A 20,265-nucleotide genomic window follows, 5' to 3' on the forward strand; every position below is an offset into this window, starting at 1 on the left:
CTAAGGGCCTTTGACCCTCCTCACTAATCAGACATGATCTTATTCCATTGCCAGCTTCAAATATTAATTACCTCAATCTTTAGTGTTTAATTAGCTTTGATCGGGAATACTTCAAACTCATTTTCTTGATTTCAAACCTCTTTTGAAATTTGTCACAGAGCATTTGGTTTTAATGGAGATTTTATTCCCCCCCCCCCCAGATAACATTGCATAACAATGTCACAATGTTATAAAAGACAAAATTCAAAACAGCCCAAAATGTGACCTAGAATACGATCTAAAAGAATACAATGACTCCTGACTTGAAAAAAAACTTTTAAAAACCCCAGTTTTTTCTATTTATGCGTATTTAATATTATATTGTGCATGCTAATCAGCAGTTTTAGTTTGGAATGCAGATGGCAGTATTTTTTACTTAAACTATTAATTTGCCCTAAATGGACATCAATATTTGCAAGTCAAAAGGCAAGAACCATTGACCATAGATGAATAGCACCTGCTGTTGAGTTAAAACTCATGAAAACACAAATGTGCAGATGTTATTTTATTTTTTTTCAGGCTGCTGTGTTTTTCGGGACTTTGGCAGAAAATCGTAACCTAAACTTCAGTGTGTAAGTATTATGTGTAAATTTTGCATTGACGTGAATATTACCGTGGAAAGTAACATTATGAATTTACTTGGGTATTTTAAATGCTAAGCTTTGAAATGTTTGATCATTTACATTTGTATTACATCTGTGTTACAGCGCATCATACTCTGTGCTGCAAGGTTTCAGCTGTGCAGCAGGAAACAAGTTGACCAATGAACAATTCCAAAAGTTTGTTGAAGCCACAAAAAGTGGGGCTTCACTGAGCACTGATCAGGTAAACTAATATAGAAGTTAAACTCCACGTTCACCTACCGGTATATAACATGGGACGATACCATTTGTTGGGATATCAGTAAAAGTTTCTGATAGGTTTCTCTGAGCTCTTTGAGAACACACTGCCAAACTGCACCTCTAGTATGAAAAAGTGCTAGCCCACATGAGTAATGAAAGAGATGGAAGTATTTTGTCTACTGAATTTATAAATTCAATGAAGAATTTAACTCTTGCAGCTGAATGTCCTTTTTAAAATCTTGCTCATCTTTATTCAAGGGCTCAATTTGAGAACCCATGTTTATTTTCTGCATCAGAATACCTTTCTTTGGGTAGTAAAGCCAAGCCCGTACCCAGCATTCTAGATGTAGTCTCACTGGGGCCCTACGTAATTGGAGCAATGCATCTCTACACTTGTACTCTGATCTCTTTTCAAAAGGCATGTTTGCAACTTGTTCCAAGTACATTCATTATGAACTGATAAACCTGGGCTGCTCCGGGGTTTGGATCTAAGAACTTAGTTTTTGGTTGGGGATGTTGTTGTGTCATGACTACAGATTTGGCAGTGCAGTAGATAAGGCAATTGTGCTTGCGAATATGCACATGTCAGCTAATTATTATTTAATTGTGATAGTATTTAACTCCATACTTGTTGAGACTTGGACAGAGCACAGCAACGCTTTTCTGCCAGTTTGCATTCGGCCTTGCTTGAGAAATTGAACTGTCAAGTCAACCGATTCTGAAGACTAGCGGTATTTGTTTAATATTTAGATGTTCTTTTCAGCTGCAGTGTAGGCTTCGTTTCCCATTTGAGAGTTTTAGTTAATGACCCTGTTTGGCCTAGTGTTTATTGTTTTATTTTCCCTTTAACACTGTTCGCATTAAAGTTTTGTGAAGTGTCTCTTACTTGGGCCATATCCGAACCCGGTGACAGCAAGTCTTGAATGACAAAGATGGACCCAGCAGAGAGAGAGAGAGCAGCTGACCTTGGGCATGAAATTCATTGTTCAGCTAGGACAAAGCTACAAGCAATGGAATCTGTTCTCAATGAATTTACGGAGGCAATGGGGCGGATAATCTCATGCTGACAAGCCCAGTCTCACTTGAAGGAACAGGTATTATCCCTAGCCACAACTGGTCAATGCTTTACGGGAACAAGGATACCCCGCAGCCCTGTCATTTCGACATTTTATGGCGAATTTAAGGAGGGTTTTTGATCTTCCAGTATGGGGTCAGGAGGCTGCCCACTGACTCTTGGACCTGCGCCAAGGAAGAGGAACGATGAGAGCGAATGCAGTTAAATTCCGTACCCTTGCAGTAGAGACGGGATGGAATGAGAGATCTCTCATCAATCTCTCATCTGGGACGAACAGGATAGTCTGGATGACCTGATTAATCTGGCTATTCGAGTTGATGACCGGGTAACTGAGTGGCACAAGGGAAGAATGTTTCAAACTTCCTACACGCTGCCTCATCACTGTCCTTCTTCACCCTCTCCCCCTCCCTCACCACCCAGCACACGGAGGTGGGGTGGTGCAGCACAAGTGGGGTGCGTGCACCTGTCTCAGGAGGAACAAGAGCGGCACGGAGAACAGGTTCCTGCCTTTACTGTGGTGATCCAGGACACTTCCGGGCAGCATGTTCCAAGCGTCCAGTAGAAGAGAATACCCATCAGCAGGGAGGGGAATCCCGACGGGTCGGTTCTCTCTTCAGTCAGCTTCCCCTGATTCTGCAATGCTCGCAGCTTCCTTGTCGTGGAGGTCTCAGACCCATGAACTCAAGGCGTTTATTGACTCCAGTGCAGCTGGGAATCTTATGGACATCTCTCTTGCTCAAAGATGGGGAGTTCCAACTCAGGAATTGAGAGAAAAGATCAGCATCAAGGAGCTGGACGGTCGACCTCTGGGAACCGGCCAGCTCCACCTTTCCACCTAACGCCTCCAACTGGTGCTCGAAGGCAACCACCATGAAGAAATATCTTTCTGTCTGGTTAATTCACCTGAACTGCCACTGGTACTCGGTCTCCCCTGGTTATACCGACATAACCCACGGATCGATTGGTCTCTGAAGGTACTCCAAGAGTGGGGACCGGCATGTCGGGGTCCAGCTCAAGCTCCATCCCATGAATCCCCTCCTGTGTCAGCTGAGGATGTGGACCTGTCTGGGATTCCGGCTGAATATGCGGATCTCCTTGCGGTTTTCAGTGAAAGAAAGGCCACCACCCTGCCCCCACCCCCCCCCCCACCGGCCATACGACTGTGCCATAGACCTGCTACCTGGCACTAGTCCTCCCCGGGGCCGACTCTTCTCCCTCTCTCATCCAGAAATGGTGGCCATGGAGGAATACATTAAGGAGGCATTGAGTATGGGGTTTTTCCATCCGTCAACCTCGCTGGCAGAGCAAGCTTGTTTTTTGTGAGCAAGAAATATAGGAAGCTCCATCCCTGTATCGATTATCGGCCCCTGAACAACATTATTGTGAAGAACTGCTACCCTCTTCCCTTGCTGGCTTCTGCATTCGAACATCTCCAAGGTGCAACCATATTTTCCAAAATTGATCTCTGCAATGCTTCCAATCTGATTCACGTAAGAGAAGGGGATGAGTGGAAATCGGCTTTCAACACCTCTAATGGCCACTATGAACACCTGGTGATGCCTTTTGGTCCAGGCCTCGGTTAACGATGTGCTCAGGGACATGTTGAAGCAGTTTGTGTTTGTGTATTTAGACAACATCCTTATCTATTCCTGCTCTCATCAGGAGCACGGCCAGCATGTCCGGAGAGGACTCAGACGCCTTCTTGAAAATAACCTGTACGCCAAGCCTGAAAAGTGTGAATTCCACAAAGACCAGGTGTCGTTTTTGGGCTATATACTTACCCCATCCAGTGTTCAAATGGACCCTAGTAGAGTTCAGGCAGTTGCAGAATGGCCCAAGCTGTCTACAGTCAAACAGGTATGGCACTTCATGGGGTTTGCGAACTTTTATCGCTGCTTCATCCAGAATTTCAGTTCTCTCACTGCTCCAATTAATGCACTCACCATGAAGACCTCGGCAGGATTCCATTGGGCGGACGATGCTGACCAAGCATTTTCCAAGCTGAAGCGCCGTTTCACCACTGCCCTGCTGTTGCAACACCCAGACCCATCTCAGCCATTCATCGTCAAGGTGGATGCATGGATGTAGGCATGGAGCTGTCCTCTCTCAGTGCTCGTCTGCGGATAGCCAGCTGCACCCTTGTGCCTTTCTTTCCCGTCGCTTGACTCCGGCCGTGAGGAATTACGATGTTGGGAACCAGGAGCTTCTGGCTGTCAAGGAAGCGCTGGAGGAATGACGACACTGGCTGGAGGGGGCAGAGCATCCATTCTTGGTCTGGACAGATCACAAGAACCTCTCCTATATTCACGATGCTAAGAGACTCAACTCTCGGCAAGCCCGGTGGGCTCTCTTCTTCACACGGTTCAATTTCATCCTCACTTATCGTCCCAGCAGCAAGAATACAAAGACCGACACTCTCCCAGCAGTTCAACGGATCTGAGGACAATGCCGATCCAGAGTCCATTCACCCTCACTCATGTATCACTGCTCCGGTGATCGGGGGAATAGAGGCAGAGGTGAGGGCCGCCCAACAATCAGATCCAGGCTTGGATGGGGGACCTCCCAACCGTCTGTTTGTCCCTGCTGTGGTGCGTTCCAAAGTGCTAGAATAGGGTCACTCCTCCCGTCTGGCTGGACATCCGGGAATTCAACGGACTCAGGAGTTTATAGAGACATTTTTGGTGGCCATCTATGTCCCAGGATGTCCACGACTTTGTATTTGCCTGTCCCACCTGCGCTCAGAACAAGACATCACGCCAGCGTCCTGCGGGTCTGTTATGTCCACCGCCTGTGCCCCACTGTCCCTGGTCCCACCTCTGATTAGATTTCAGCAATGGTCTGCCCCCGTCTAATGGAAACACCACCATGTTGGTCGTTGTGGATCAATTTTCCAAGGCTGCCCACTTCATTGCCCTCCCCAAGCTCCCATTGGCTCGTGAGACTGCCACACTCATGGTTCAACATGTGTTCAGGCTCCATGGCTTTCCTCAAGACAGTGTCTGATCCTGGACCACAGTTCACTTCCCGCTTTTGGAAGGATCTCTGCTCTCTTCTAGGAGCCACGGCCAGCCTCTCGTCTGGCTTCCACCCCCATTCTAATGGCCAGACTGAGAGAGTGAACCAGGAGTTGGAGACAACCCTGCGCTGCCTTGCCTCTTCCAACCCCAAGTCCTGGAGCTCCCAATTGGTTTGGGCAGAGATCGCCCACAATAACCTCCAGTCGTCCTCCACCGGCATGTCTCCCTTTGAATGTCAGAAGGGATTCCAGCTCCCGCTCTTCCCTGATCAGGAGATCGACGTAGGAGTTCCTGCTGCTGAACAGCTGATCCAGTGCTAGAAGCACACCTGGAGATGAGCCAGGGTTTCTCTGCTGGGCGCCCTGAAAGAACATTCCCGGCAGGCTGATCGACTCCATCGACAGGTAAGGCCATTCAAACCAGGAGAGGAGGTCTGGTTGGCATCAAGAGATCTTCCCCTGAAAGTCGAGAACCGGAAATTGGCACCGCGCTACGTGGGACTGTTTGTAGTGGAAAAGGCTGTCAACAAGGTGTCCTATAGGTTGCATCTACCAGCATCAAAGATCTTAATTCGTTACATGCTCTTTGCTGATGACTCTGCTATAACATCGCACACCAAACAGCAACTACAAACTCTCATGGACCACTTCTCTAAGGCATGCAAGGACTTCAGGCTTACCATCAGCCTAAAGAAAACAAATGTCCTTGCTCAGAATGTAGTGGAGACACCAGTCAATACCATCGACAATGACAATCTAGAAGTGGTCCACTAGTTCACACACTTGGGGTCGACCATTAGCGACACTCTCTCCCTCGATGCTGAAATCAACAGGCATATCGGCAAAGCAGCGTCGATCCTTGCTTGACTCTCCTCGTGGGTTTGGGAGAATCTGACACTCACTACAAAGACCAAGACTGCTGTGTACAATGCATGCGTTATCAGGATCCTCCTGTATGGTAGCGAGACTTGGACCATCTACTCCAATCAGGAGAGCAAACTCAATAGTTTTCACCTGCGTAGCCTTCACCGTATCCTCAGCATCACCTCGAGAGACTGTTACGAACCCTGTAACTGGGTCACTTACCAGCAAAGATAGAGAGGTCCATTGAAGTCTGATGGCACTATTTTTAACAGTGTTTATTGATAAAAATACACAAAAATAATATCAATGCAAACATACAGATACTATACGTCATCAATACTAGATCTAAAAGTGCAGGTATAATAATAATCAATAAGAAATAGCTCTATCATTGTCTAGGGGATAATGTATTGTCCAATGGAAATATAAAAGTCACTCAGTTCATTCAGGCTGCAGCTTTTTGGTTGGAGAGAGAGACAGATTTTTAGAAACTTGCCAGCTTTCCTTTATCCGATCTTGATCCGTATTCGTCCTTTAGCGAGGCCGTTCCGTGGAAGACTTGTCATCTGGGCAAGGATGGACACACACAAGCCCCCACCGGTCTCATACATTTCTCCTGGTGTGTCTGAAGGGGTTGTTCCCCAGACCCTCTTTTATCCTTACTCACGGGGTCTCAGATGTCAATCAGTTTGGGATGATGCAATCCCTCAACCAGCCCACTCTGGTCATTCCCTGAGGGCTTCAATGAATAGTACAGTACTCAATACACAATTCCGTCTCCAAGAGACAATGGCCATTGGTTCCGCCTTTCTGGGGCCAGGACACACATTGCAAACCTATGTATTCTGGACGTCTCTCTCTCATTTCCTGGGTCCCAGACCCGAATTAATAGCGATCTTGCGATTCTCGAAAAGGAGGGGGCTACTTTGTACCCTTCGGCCCCTCAGAGTTGTGGCACATTCGTAACAAGACAAAATCCCAAACTCTGGGCTCCTCTCCTGCGCTGGACTTCCCACAACGTTCACACTTTCAAGTCAATGCAGACTGCGCTGTCTGGGCCACATCTGTCGTATGAAGAATGGTAGACTGCCAAAGGACATCCTCTATGGAGAACTAGCAACAGGCAAGAGGAACATTGGTAGACCCCAGCTTTGCTTCAAGGACCTCTGTAAGTGCGACATGAAAGCCTTAAAAATCAACACAGAGTGCTGGGAGGATACAGCAGATGACCAGAACAAATGGCGAGGTACTCTTCAGCAGCACCTCGAGCAAGGCGAAAGAGTGATCCTGAGTCAGTTTGAGGAGCGGAGAGCTCAACGGAGAGCACAGCAGACAACAATTCCACGACGCCCTACACATGCAGCAACTGTGGCAGAGCCTGCCGTTCCAGGATTGGCCTCATTAGCCACAGTCAACGCTGCTCGACAAACCAGTGACCACCAGAGACTCAGTACCCATGTCGGGCGGGCACACACACACACACACACACACACACACACACACACACACACACACACACACACACACACACACACACACACACACACACACACACACACACACACACACACACACACACACACACACACACACACACACATCACTGAAGATCCACCCAGTATTCCATGTTTCCCAACTCAAGCCAGTTACTACCTCTCCCCTGGCCCCAGTCACCCCACGGCCCCCTCCTCCCCGCCTGGTAAATGGTTCCCATGGCTATACTGTGCAACGCCTCCTGGCATCTTGCCGGGTACGTGGTAAGGTCTAGTACCTTGTGGCCTGGGAAGGGTATGGCCCAGAAGAATGCACTTGGATCCTGGGGAAGGACATCCTGGACAAGTCATTGATCTGGGACTTCCAGCAGACATAGGTCTGTGGTGCCTCAGGGGCTACACCTAGAGAGGGTGGCCCTGTCGCACCACGGATTCGGCAGTGCAGTAGATACGGCAATTGTGCTTGTGAATATGCATGTGTCAGCTAATTATTATTTCATTGTGATAGTATTTAACTCCATACTTGTCGTCGTAGTGCTTGTCGAGACTTGGACAGAGCACAGCAAAGCTTTGCTGCCTGTTTGCATCAGTCTTGCCTGAGAAATTGGACTGTCAAGTCAACTGACTCTGAAGACTAGCGGTATTCGTTTAATATTTAGATGTTCTTTTCAGCCGCAGTGTAGGCTTCGTTTCCAATTTGAGAGTTTTCGTTAACGGCCCTATTTGACCTAGCGTTTATTGTTTTATTTTCCCTTTAACACTGTTCGCATTAAAGTTTTGTGAACAATCGGCCCGCTTCAGTGTCTCTCACTCCACACTTGGGCCATATCCAAACTTGGTGACATGTTGTTCACTTTAATTGTCTGCATGATTTGGTATTTTTTGTTCATTTGCATATCGAGTATTGGTCTTTTATTTCTTTCTTTAATTGTTTTGTTCTGGTTTTTTGCTTTGTGGCTAACTATGAGCATGCAAACCCTCAAGTTTGTGTAATTTATACATTCTTTGATAATAAATGTACTTAAATCTTAAATCTTATCAACGTATGTATGCCATTTACAACCTTGAGATTCATCTTTGTGCAGGCAGCCTCAAAAAACCAAGAGAAACAGTAGAATTCACTAAAATCCCCACACCACAAACACAGTCAAACATTCAATGTGTGAAAAAGAAAGAATAAATTGTGCAAACAATTTAAAAAGTCCTCAGAACATGAAGCACAGGGTCCCCAGGAGTAAGTGCACAGTCACAGAGCCAGTTCAGTGGTGCAGTCTATCCAGGAGCTTGATGGCTGCAGACCACAGCTATGGGGTTAGGTTCAGTGCTGAGGTGAGTGCCAATGGTTGCAGGCCATAGCTGCAGTCAGTTCAGCGCTGAGTAAAGCCTCATGGAGTAATGAGCTGAACGCCAGTTTTTCCTTCGCCCTCGGCCGCAACATCTTAAATTTTTAATCTGGCTCAGCGCTTCTATGTTAATTCTCAGCCGGTCATGAAGGCCCTTCTGAATCATTAAAAGCACCTTTCAATCATTAAAAAAAACTTTTCCTTTTTCTACAAAAATGTCTGCTTTCACGTTTTCCATATTACGATCTATCTGCCATATCCTCACCTGTTCAAATAATTGGTATATCATCCCCTCCTTCCCTTCTCAGAGGACATGTTATATCAGCAGCAAGCTTGGATAGATTCTGCCAGATTCCCTCATCCAGATCACTGGCATGGATTGTGAAAAGACTACACCTGAGATCCCTTCGACCATTTATTGCTATATTCTGTTTTCTGTCCATTACCCAATCCTCAATCCACACGAAGCATATTACCCCAATATTGTGCACCCTCAGTTGTTATAAATCTCTTAAACGGACCTTCTAAAAGGCCTTCAGAAGATTCAAAAGCTCCATATCAACTGGTTTTCCCTAATGCAATCTGCTGATTATAGCCTTAGCCAATGGTCCCCTTTCATTAAAGTACAACAGCTCCTCAGTCCTATCTTTATTTTCAAAGTTCACTGTTAATCCTTCTGTAATAACATTTTATCAACAATGTTTTCTGTCCCTTCCAACCCCCCTTCTTGAAGATTATGATTATATTTGCTACCTTCCAATCTGTGATAAAGATTCTGGAATCAATTGAATTTTTCAAAATGATGACCATGCGCTTGTTCATTTGAGTTTAAATAATATCAGTTCCAATTTTTGTTGGCTATATTTAAAAATAATGAATTTTCTTCAATTACTAGTTTGTTTAAATGCAATAATTGAAAATCACAGTTTAATTCTCAGGTAGTTAACACAGATGTTTAACAATTACTGGTGTTTTGTTGGCAATCTGTACCTATTAATAGAGATCATACAAATTTAAGATATTTGAATTGATTAATTGTACATATACAAGGTCCTTCAAAATGAGGGAAATAAGCTGACCAATGAAAAGGACTGTGACTGTAATAAAGTTGTGTTCTGACAATAACCAACAATACTTAGCGTCAATTTGTATGAAATTTAAAGAACAAAGGTTTGTCGACACTTCTAGTTTCATGAACAAATTAAGCAAAGAGTATTTGTTTCTCACACCCATGCAAAACTAAATAATTTTTTTTTAAATTAATAACTATCGGTTGTAAATTAAGCTTTAATTGTGTTTACTGTAAAGAAAATATTTAAGATCTCAAGATAAAACTCAACTACATATAACCGGTAATTAACTAAAGTTATTGATAATTATATACTATAGTTAGAAAACTATTTAAGTAATTTCTGATCAACCTGTTTCCCCAGCTGATATGCATGTTTAGAAGATTGGATGCCATTGGAACACCACAAACCACTTCTAAACTACCAGCAGATGTCCTGATATTCTACACGTAAGAATTCCAGTAATTTTATATCTGTTTATTTTAGTAAAATAAGTATTTAAACGGCTCTTTCTAATAAAAATGTATCTATTCCACATATTGTTCTTTAAAAGAGTTTGTATTTATTGACTTAAATCACTCCATGCTTTTGTTATCTCTAGATGTGGCCATGTGACATTTCTCCTGGCCAGCAACCCAGTTCACAAAGTGCAGTTCATTCCTAAAATACGCTATTAGTCCAATAACACTTCAATTATCGATAACCCCTGTGGTCACATACCTGCACTGCTCTTAGCATCTAAATACATCCTTTATAAAATTCTCAGTCTCCTGTTCAAATTGCTCTGTATCCCCACCCTGTCTCCCTTTAACCTCTGTTAGTTCTAGTCATCCAATCACACTCATTAAAAGTGGAATGGGCAAATCTTATCAAATGTACGAAAATCACAATGCTTCAAACCAGAAAATGAGGATAGAATCAGGTGAATATCATCACTTTAGTAATTGTTTAATGTTTAAACTGTTGAAGCCAAAGCAACACACACAAAATGCTGGAGGAACTCAACAGGTCAGACAGCATCTACGGTGAGGACGAAATGGTCAATGTTTTGGGCCGAGACCCTACAATCTGCTGAATTTCTCCTGCATTTTGTGGGTGTTGCTCTGCATTTCCAGCATCTACAGAATCTCTTGTGTTGAAGCCAACACTTAAAATGTAGTCATTTCTTTCTTAAAACGGTCAAATATAAGTATATTATCAGTTAACTAATGGGATTCAGTCTGTGACATTTATCATTTTAGCCCTGAAGCATTCCAGCCTGAAAACTGTACAAGCTTCTTCCGTGCTGTTGGGCATGCCAACCTTAATGTTCTGTCAAGAGAATCTCAAGAACGGAAGAATCTGTTAAAAGAAGCTAATAGCTGCTTGGTGAGTGCATATTATTCTTTAATAAGTTTTGAATTTAATGAAATAAATGCTGAGAACAGAACTAATTTTCTGACCATGTTGACACCAAGTGGCAAACCAATACTTCACTGTTTCATAAATGCAAGGCTAGAGATCCAATATTAACCCCTGTGGAACACACTTGTCAACAGCAGCCAGCCAGAAAAGGCCCCCTTTATTCCCACTCTTTGCCTTCAAAGCCAGCCAGTCTTCTGTCCATACTAGTATCTTTCCTGTAAGACTCGTGTGGCACCTTGTCAAAGGCCTTCTGAAAATCCAAATAAACATCTTTTGAATCCTACCTGTTACTTAAATAATTCCAATTGATTTGTCATACAAGATTTCCCCTTAAAGACATTTTCCTGTTTTATTGTGTACCTCTAAGTGCCATGAAACTTCATCCTTAATAATGGACTGTAACATCTTGCCGAGCACTAAAGAAAGGCTTACTGGCCCATAATTTCTCACTCCCTCCCTTCTTAAAGAGTGCAGTGTAATTTGTAATTTTCTAGTTCTCCGAGACCATTCCACAATCTAGTGATTCTTGAAGGATCATTACTAATGCCTCCACAATCTCTTCAGCTGCCTCCTTCAGAACCCTGGGATGTAGTCCATCTGGTCCAAGTGACTTGGGTACCTTCAGACCTTTCAGCTTCCCAAGAATCTTCTTAGTGAAAACAACTGCACTCACTTCTGCTGTTTCCCCCACCCCCCACCCCCACACTCCCAAGAGGATATCTATTGCTTCTCTGCCTGTAAGAGTGTTTGAGGGCAAATCTCACACAAACTGCTGGAGGAACTCAGCAGGCCAGGCAGCATCTATGGAAAAGAGTCAACTCTTCAGTCCGAGACATCCACTGTACTCTTCTATAGACGCAGGCTGGCCTGCTGAGTTCCTCCAGCATCTTGTATGTGTTGCTTGGATTTCCAGCATCTGCAGATTTTCTCATTTGAATGCAAATCTACTGCATTCCTCTAAAAATCGACCTATTTAAATAATTAAGTATCCCGCATTAAAGTGATGCTTATAATCAGGTAAACATCGAAATATTCAAAAATATAAAGCAAAATAATAATGTTACAGGAATTGACAATGACCTGCACATATTTTTTCCAAAAGCAATTATCTTATGCACATTGAAATTTGAATATTATTTTCCTTGGTTATTTATTCATGAAAGCACGCTATCCACGAAATATTTCTGTTTATAGAAACTCGGTAACTGGCTTGCATCAAGGTGATAAAAATGCCTCACAGTTTTGCATTCTTCATCTCCAAAAAGATTATGAATTGTCTTTTCTTGCAAACTATCCGTAGTACTCAGCTGTGTCTATGGTTGTGAAAAACCAATGAACATTTTAGCTGCAGAACCGTGGAGATGCGTCGAATTCACCATATTGTTACATGTTTGGGATCACCACTGGCAAAACAGTAACTGCAGGTTTCCAGAAGCATGGAACCTAAATGCAGGTTTACAACATAAACGTATCTGTAATGAGGAATTCAGATGAAGCCAGTTTATCCAAGTAAATTTATTAGGGCATGGAATACACAAGGTGAATAGCATAGGTGGTTCTAAAGAGAAGTTAAATAAGCAACTTGTCAAAGAAAGGGTAAGCTGATGGGGCTAGATAAAGAGAAGTGGGGAGAGATTTGCAAGCAGCATAGACCCAATGTGGCAGGTTCAAGCCAATGACCCATTTCCTTTCTGTACATAGAAACATACAGCACAATACGGGCCCTTTGGCCCACAAGGTTGTCCCTACCATAGTGCACATTCCCTGGGCTATGGAATTTTGTATACCCATAAAGCATTAAGTACAATGGAGTTTAACATAATATTTTTCTCACTTGCTTTCTTACAGAATATTTCAGGTGAAGGCTTGTCAAGAGATAATGTGATGATACTAAATAATTTAGTCTGTGACTATGATGGAGACATTACCAAAGCGGATATTTCTGTATTAGAGGCTTTGAAAAATTGCAATGAATATACATCTGATCAACAGAATGCAATTAATATCTTGCTTAATAATAGAACACACATATATGGGTGAGTTGCAAAATTATCATTTTTTCACATGGAATGTTATTAAAGGTTGTCTATTAACTAATACTCTTTCAGCCTTGTATTTTAAGTTCTACTAAAATCTGATGTTTCAAAGTTTCTTGTGTCAAACATGAATCATCTGATAGAATGATGCTAACACTATGAAGTGAGAATTTAGTGTTATCCTTTTTTATTAAGTAACAGAGAATACATGATTGAAAAGCTGTAGGTATTATAGGACCAATTTGAAGACTGATTTTTGTTTTGAGACTTTTTATAATATGTAGTAAATGGAACATCTACCATATATACATTTCATACAACTCAGCTATATAGCTTTAAACACAAAAAGTTTTTGAATTCCTATTGCTATGAAATATTTTAAAAGTAAATTTATCTAAATAAACTACTTGCATGGTAGAATTAATTTTAAATACTGCATTATAATTGTATACTTCTCAATTTCTCTTCAGTGATATCTCCACGTGGAATACTTCCACACTAGAAAGTTTGGGACCACTTGTGTTTGCTCTGAATGGAAATACGTGGAAGAAAGTGAAGAAGGTATAAAATTAACAAAGCCTTGAACCTGTATTATATTAAAATATGTGATAAATATGCTAGACCTTACATCATGACATCTGGCTTCTGGTTTTATAATTAGTGGATTTGTAATGGGGAAAATTTATATAATTTCCTCCTAAGTCTACCTTTATCTACAAGTCTAATAGTTGTAACTGGGGAAATAATATGGGTTAAACGATATTACTGGGCAAACTAAGATCCTGAATAATCAAACTATTTTAAGAGCAGGATGGTTATGCTGCAACTGTACAGGGTACTGGTGAGGCTGCACCTGGACTACTGCGTGCAGTTCTGATCTCCTTACTTGAGGAAGGATAAACTGGCCTTGGAGGCAATACAGAGGAGGATCACCAGGCTGATTCCAGGGATTAGAGGACTAGACTATGAGGCGAGATTGAGTCACCTGGGACTGTACTGGATGGAATTCAGAAGAATGAAAAGAAATCTTATAGAAACATAAAATTATGAAAGAGATAGATAAGATAGAGGCAGGAAAGTTGTTTCCACTGGTAGTTGAGACTAGAACTATGGGACATAGCCTCAAGATTCAGGTGAGTAGATTTAGGACAGAGATGAGGAGGAATTGCTTTTCCCAGAGACTGGTGAATCTGTGGAATTCTCTGCCCAAAAAAAGTTGTGGAGGCAACCTCAGTAAATATATTTAAGACAAGGTTGGATATATTTTTGCATAGTAGGGGAATTAAGGGTTATGGGAGGAAAAGCAGATAGGTGGAGGTGAGTCCATGGCCAGATCAGTCATTAACTTATTGAATGGCGGAGTAGGCTCGATGGCCCTGGTGGCCTACTCCTGCTCCTATTTCTTATGTTATTATGACTCTGAACATCTCTTCACTGCTAGCCACTGAAGGAAGTGTCTTCCTAATTTGATAGCCATATTCTTGTATTACCTTATCATAAAACCTCCATAATTACATAAAATGAGATGGTAATTTTTCCCCGACCTCCCTGATATTACACTTTAATTATGTTCATGAAGGCTAACCAATAACCATTTACAAGAATTCTCCTCTTCAATTTTTTCAGCCTCTTCTATCTTCAATGTCTTCAGTTTTTCTGCAGGCAGTGCAAATAACTATTGTAGTTCTCTAAGCACAAACTAAGAAAACACAATGTCGAATAGCAACAGTCGGTATTTGTTGTTCCTGTAATACACAGGGCATCTCCAGAATTGTGCATATTGGCTTGAAGCCGCTCCTACCTTAACTTTACCAAAGATGCATAATAGACCCCATTTCCACCCCTGAGCAAGCTTTCCACTGCACTCAAAATGAATTGCACTTCAAAAGCAAGAAAATCTGAAGTACTCCATGGCCCAAGGTGAAATTGTCCTTCATATTTCATTCAGAAAATTATTGTTAAAACTATTTGTTTTCATGCTTACAGATATAAAGGAGATTATGGTGTGCCTTGAGTTCTGACAAGCATAAGTTTTTTAACATGAATTTTAGCTCATTTTTCAATTCGTTTTTCCAGTGGAAGAAATATGATGATTCTTAAATGGTAATTTTCTGTCTACAGTCTGTTATCTTAGGTGGCTTGAAAAGGTACGTGGGGAGACGATCCAATTTCAAAATTCAAAGACAGCGAGACTTGCTCCAAAGGCTGACCTTGCAAACAATATCAAAACGTGCAACAGGTACATGGTTTCTTTCTACATGTTTCAAATTTAGCTGGAGGGTTCCCAGGAGGTTGGAGCAAATCCAGGAGATTTAGTCATGGAACACCTCGTTCAAGTAAAATTTGCACGTGTTATTCAAAATGAGGTATTTTTAAATTTGTCTCGGTGCTAACATTTCTAAAGTATTCCCTCAACTTAGACAATGAAAAGCAAATTAAATGAATTATGTAAATTGCAACATTCCAGGAGGAAAGTTGTGTTGTCTCCAATAACAGTGTTCCTTAATAGATCACTTTAACTGAGCCAGATGCTCTCTGTCGATAAGTTTGTCTTCTGATGTTGACAATTCTCATATCACACGTGACAGAGCAGTACTTGAGATTAATATTGAAAAACTGTATTGCTACATGACTCCAATTTAAAAGAGAAAACTTGACCCAAAGGGAATGCTTTTACAGAATTGCTTTTCTGCAAATTGGGAGTCCTCACTGAGGATTCTTAAAAGTTAACCTACAGGTTGAAAAGAAGGCAAATGAAACATTAACCTTTATTTCAGGAGGACTAGAATATAAAAGCAAGGATGCAGTACTGGGGCATTATAAGGCATTGGTCAGGTTGCAGTTGGAGTATTATGAACACTTTTGATCAGGCTTTGGAGAGGGTGTAGAGGAGGTTCATGAGAATGATCCTGGGAATTAAAGTGTTACTGTATCAGGAGAGTTTGGTGGCTTTGGGCCTGTACTTGCTGAAGGTTAAGAGAATGGGGTGGGGGGTAAGGATCTCATTCAAGTCTATAGAATATTGAAAGGCCTAGTTGATGTGGAGAAGATGTTTCCTGTAGTGGGGAGTTTTGGACCAGGAGCCACATCCTCAAGATAAATGGGCGTCCTTGTAGAACGGAGATGAGGTGGAATTTCTTTTGCCAGATGGTGGTGAATCTGTGGAATTCATTGCACAGACAGCTGTGGAGGCCAAGCCATTGGGTATATTTAAAGCAGAGGTTGATAGGTTCTTGATTCATAAGGCTGTCAAAGGTTATGGGGAGAAGTCAGAAGAATGGGGTAGAGGGGGTAATAAAACAGCCGTGATGGTATAGCAGAGCAGACTTGATGGGCCAAATGGCCTAATTATGCTCCAATATGTAATGGTTTCACAATGCCAACAATAAATTCCGCAATGTATAACATCTCCCAAAAACTGAAGGTCCCAAATGGAGATATTAAGCTAAAGGTGCAAAAGTTTGATCACAAAGGAGATTTTAAGGGGTGTCTTTTAGAATGGGGAATAAAAGTAGAGAGGTTTATGGAAGAAATTTTAGAATTTGAGGTCCTGACAGCCAAAAGCATGGCAACTAATGGTAGAGTGATTAAATTCAGGGATAGTTAGTGTCCAGTATTAGAACTGAACAGCTATTATACTCCTGGAGAAGGAAGGTGGGACCATTACTGGAATTGAAAATGAATATGAGGATTTCAAAAATGCACGTTGGTTTACAGTTAATTTAAACCATCAAACTTTGAATTTAACTGTGAGAATAACAAAGGGAAGCCAACCAGGAGTCTGCTGGTTTTAGATGAAGGATTTCACAACAAGTGAGCTGAAATAGAGTTGGTGTATAACAATGTTACGGAAATGAAAATGAGTAGTCTTGGAGATTATTCAGATATGTGATCCAAAGTTCCTCGCAGGAGCAATTAAGGTACCGATGTTGTAGATATTCTCATTCAGTTACAGATATTTACCCAAGAGGAGATGAAAGCAGTAGCCTTGAATGGAGTTTAAGGCAATATTTAGTTGAAGTTTCTACTTTCCTGGATGTTGATTAAGCAGTGAGAGTAATGATGACGGAGCTGCTTGTTCTGAAAATTTACGCTTAGTTTGCAGATGTTTCTAAAAGGCAGCATGGAAAGCAGAAATAGGAGGAGAATAAGCAGAAGTACTTGGGAAGCACAGTATTAAGGTGTAGACACAGAGAACAAAACCTTTTACAAATGATTGCCTGGCCTTAACCACATAAGAGTGGAACCAGTCAAGTGTAAAATCAGCTAGCTAAGCATCAAGCAAAAGCATTTGAGGAGCACAGTTTGTCAAATACAGCCAAGACTACATACAGGTCACGAAAGAAAATGGAGGGAAATTCACGTTGGGACATACCAATGATTTTACGAGCCATTTTGATTACAGTGACAGGAATGGAAATTTGATTAAAGCTCAATAAAGTTTTGATAAAAACTTCAAAGGCTACAACATATGAGAATTTTAGCAAATAGTTGCAGATAGAAGATAAAGGAAAGAAAAGGTTTTTGTGAAGAATAGGACAATACCTATGGGAAAGAACTGTTTAAAAGAAAACTAATGCAAGTAACATGAGGGAATTTGAATGGCCAGCAACAGAGGGAGCAGAAGGCAAGTCTCATGGATAAAATTTCAGAGGGGATGAAGGGAAATGGAAGATGTTATGTTTTGTAACTCCAAAACATAAAACTAACTGAATGAAAAATGCAGAGCCAGGAGTTTTGTTTTGCATTGTTTTTGAGGCATACATACGATATGGTGGCGTAATGACGTATGCCATTCACGTACTTTTATATATAACACATAATGAATTATTTAAACAAAGAACGTTTAAACAATGTATTTACAATATTAATCAACTATCACTGAAATATTAAATACAGAAACAGGAGAGAAATGAGAGAATGAAATGCGTTCCTCAAAATGAATCATATGATTGTATTTATAGGGTGTACAATTGGTGAAATAACAGGATCTATGACATTTGACGGCACGCTACCTGCACAATACGGAGCAGCAGATTTAAATGAATGTCTGAATAACACTGTACTAAAGGATTACCTGTTCCAGCTTGGAAGTCTTGCTTTCTCTGAAGCACAACTTGGAGTTTTAAAGGAAAAATTAAATCAGGTAAAATGGATGGTTTAAAAGTAAAGTGCAGGTTTGAAAGAAAACTAGCTAGCATTTAACGGCCTCTGTTAGATGTACAATCTGAATATAATTTTCCCGTGACTGAGGGAGAAATTACATTGAAGGGAATTCCATGCCAATCATAAGTTTCACATTTTTATAATAATTACACTGAGAAGTTTTATCCTTATGTTTGCTAATTTTACTATGCACCATAAAATTCCTTCCTTCATGGCCACCATTTCAAGAAATAGCTTCAACAACATAATTCAAATAGTAAAGTAGTTATTTTTTGGAGAAACAATTTGGGCAGTAATTGCACAACAGAGAAAGTGATATATCGAGGGAGACAGGCTGGTAGTTGTATGGATAAGACCAGAGTAACAGTGGTAGGTCTATTTAGCTCACTTGAGCCTTTCCATCATTCCTTTTGAAAAGGGCTGATTTGTTTTAATCCTGTCTTTGCTTACTGCTAGAATTTAGTTAGATAAGACGTTCAGTCTTGTAATTTAAATTTTAATTGCCCTTGCTCTTGTAACATTTATTGGAGGTAAATAAAAAGATTGCCAAGTTTTTAGATTTCAATATTAACTGGAATAACAAATGGAATTTTACCAATTCACAAGCACACTCAAAGTACTGGGCTGCTTTCAGCATTTTAGAGTCTAGCAGCACTTCTAATTAGCACAGCTCAAGGAGTCATCTGCTACAACTTTGTGATTGATCTGAACTTCCAGCTTTATCCAGATGGGACTACCAATCCACAATGGCAACATTTTAAACATGTGCTGATAATTTCAAATCATCAGGTCATCTGATTGCTACTCAGTCTTTGAGGCAGCCGGTTGTCGTTGACCTGCTGTCTGGCACCTTTTAAATCTGTACAGCCTCTTCTGTGGTTGGGTTTTGGTGATTAAACCAGTGACTTCTCTTGGGCTAGGCTACATAGGATGGATTAAGAATTGCCAAAGGGTAGATGTTTTTCCTGCAAGCCAACTACTTTTTAATAAACTAAACGTAACAGCTGTGATGCAAAGCAAATGGACTAAAGGCAGAATGGAGGGTGGATGCTTCAGAAGTTGTTTCAGAGTATCCAGAAGCAAATACAGATTACAAAGGTCCCTCTATCAAGCTTTTCTACTAAAATTCATATCAGAAGAGGGACAAGAAATAATCATTTATAAGTACTTGAATTCTATAATGGAATACATCTGTATTCCATTGAAAACAGTTCATTTTAATAGCACTTTGACCAAGAATGGCAGCCTAGACAAATAACCACAAATAGAAATAAGAAGTAAATACTAAAAAAAATTAATAGAGATAAAACAAGACGCTAGAAATAATTTTTATTGACCTTTCATTGGAATTGAAACAATTGCACTGTCTTTCACTCCACGTGCTTCCTGATTAGCTGAGCAGTCCATCGTTTCATTTATTTCAGAGTTCTAGCAAACATAGCTTTTGCATTTAGAGACAGACTAAAGTGCAGGTGATACTGACATTTTGGCCTTTTGGTTAATGGAAGTTTGCCCTTAGAGAATTCACAAACCACCAATCTGAGATACAAAGTTTATGGGAAAAAAAGTAGATAGATAAATATATATTTTTCCTCAGTTTGGATTTCTTGACCCATGTGCAAACAACATGGCTTTATTTTATGGAAAAATTGCTATTGTGGTGAACTAGATATACCTGTCTAACTGCTCCTGTGGCTCCTCCCACAGACCCTGCTGACTGCTCCTGTGGCTCCTCCCACAGACCCCTGTATAAAGGCGACTGTGGGCTGCTGCTCTCCCTCATTTTCCCCAGGATGTAGTGTTGTTTATTCTTCCAGTCAATAAAAGCCGATATCTCGCTTCCTAAGTCTCAGCGTGAGTTATTGATGGTGCATCAGCTATACAGACCATTATGTAGAAATACAAACCCCAACCCCA

The 20,265-nt window shown here is 41.3% G+C and overlaps 1 protein-coding gene across 1 annotated transcript in view; it reads left to right on the top strand.

The window, feature by feature from the left end:
• LOC140736333 (uncharacterized) overlaps nt 1-20,265 on the top strand; it is a 457,303-nt gene that overhangs the window by 425,537 nt on the left and 11,501 nt on the right. Inside the window, exons 267-274 of the mRNA XM_073062333.1 lie at nt 559-611; nt 747-864; nt 10,106-10,191; nt 10,984-11,110; nt 12,995-13,182; nt 13,653-13,743; nt 15,304-15,421; nt 18,147-18,328. Coding sequence (XP_072918434.1) covers nt 559-611; nt 747-864; nt 10,106-10,191; nt 10,984-11,110; nt 12,995-13,182; nt 13,653-13,743; nt 15,304-15,421; nt 18,147-18,328 — 963 coding nt within the window. The remainder of the gene's footprint in view (nt 1-558; nt 612-746; nt 865-10,105; nt 10,192-10,983; nt 11,111-12,994; nt 13,183-13,652; nt 13,744-15,303; nt 15,422-18,146; nt 18,329-20,265) is intronic.

Source organism: Hemitrygon akajei, chromosome 11 (assembly GCF_048418815.1).
Source record: "Hemitrygon akajei chromosome 11, sHemAka1.3, whole genome shotgun sequence".
NCBI lineage: Eukaryota > Metazoa > Chordata > Chondrichthyes > Myliobatiformes > Dasyatidae > Hemitrygon > Hemitrygon akajei.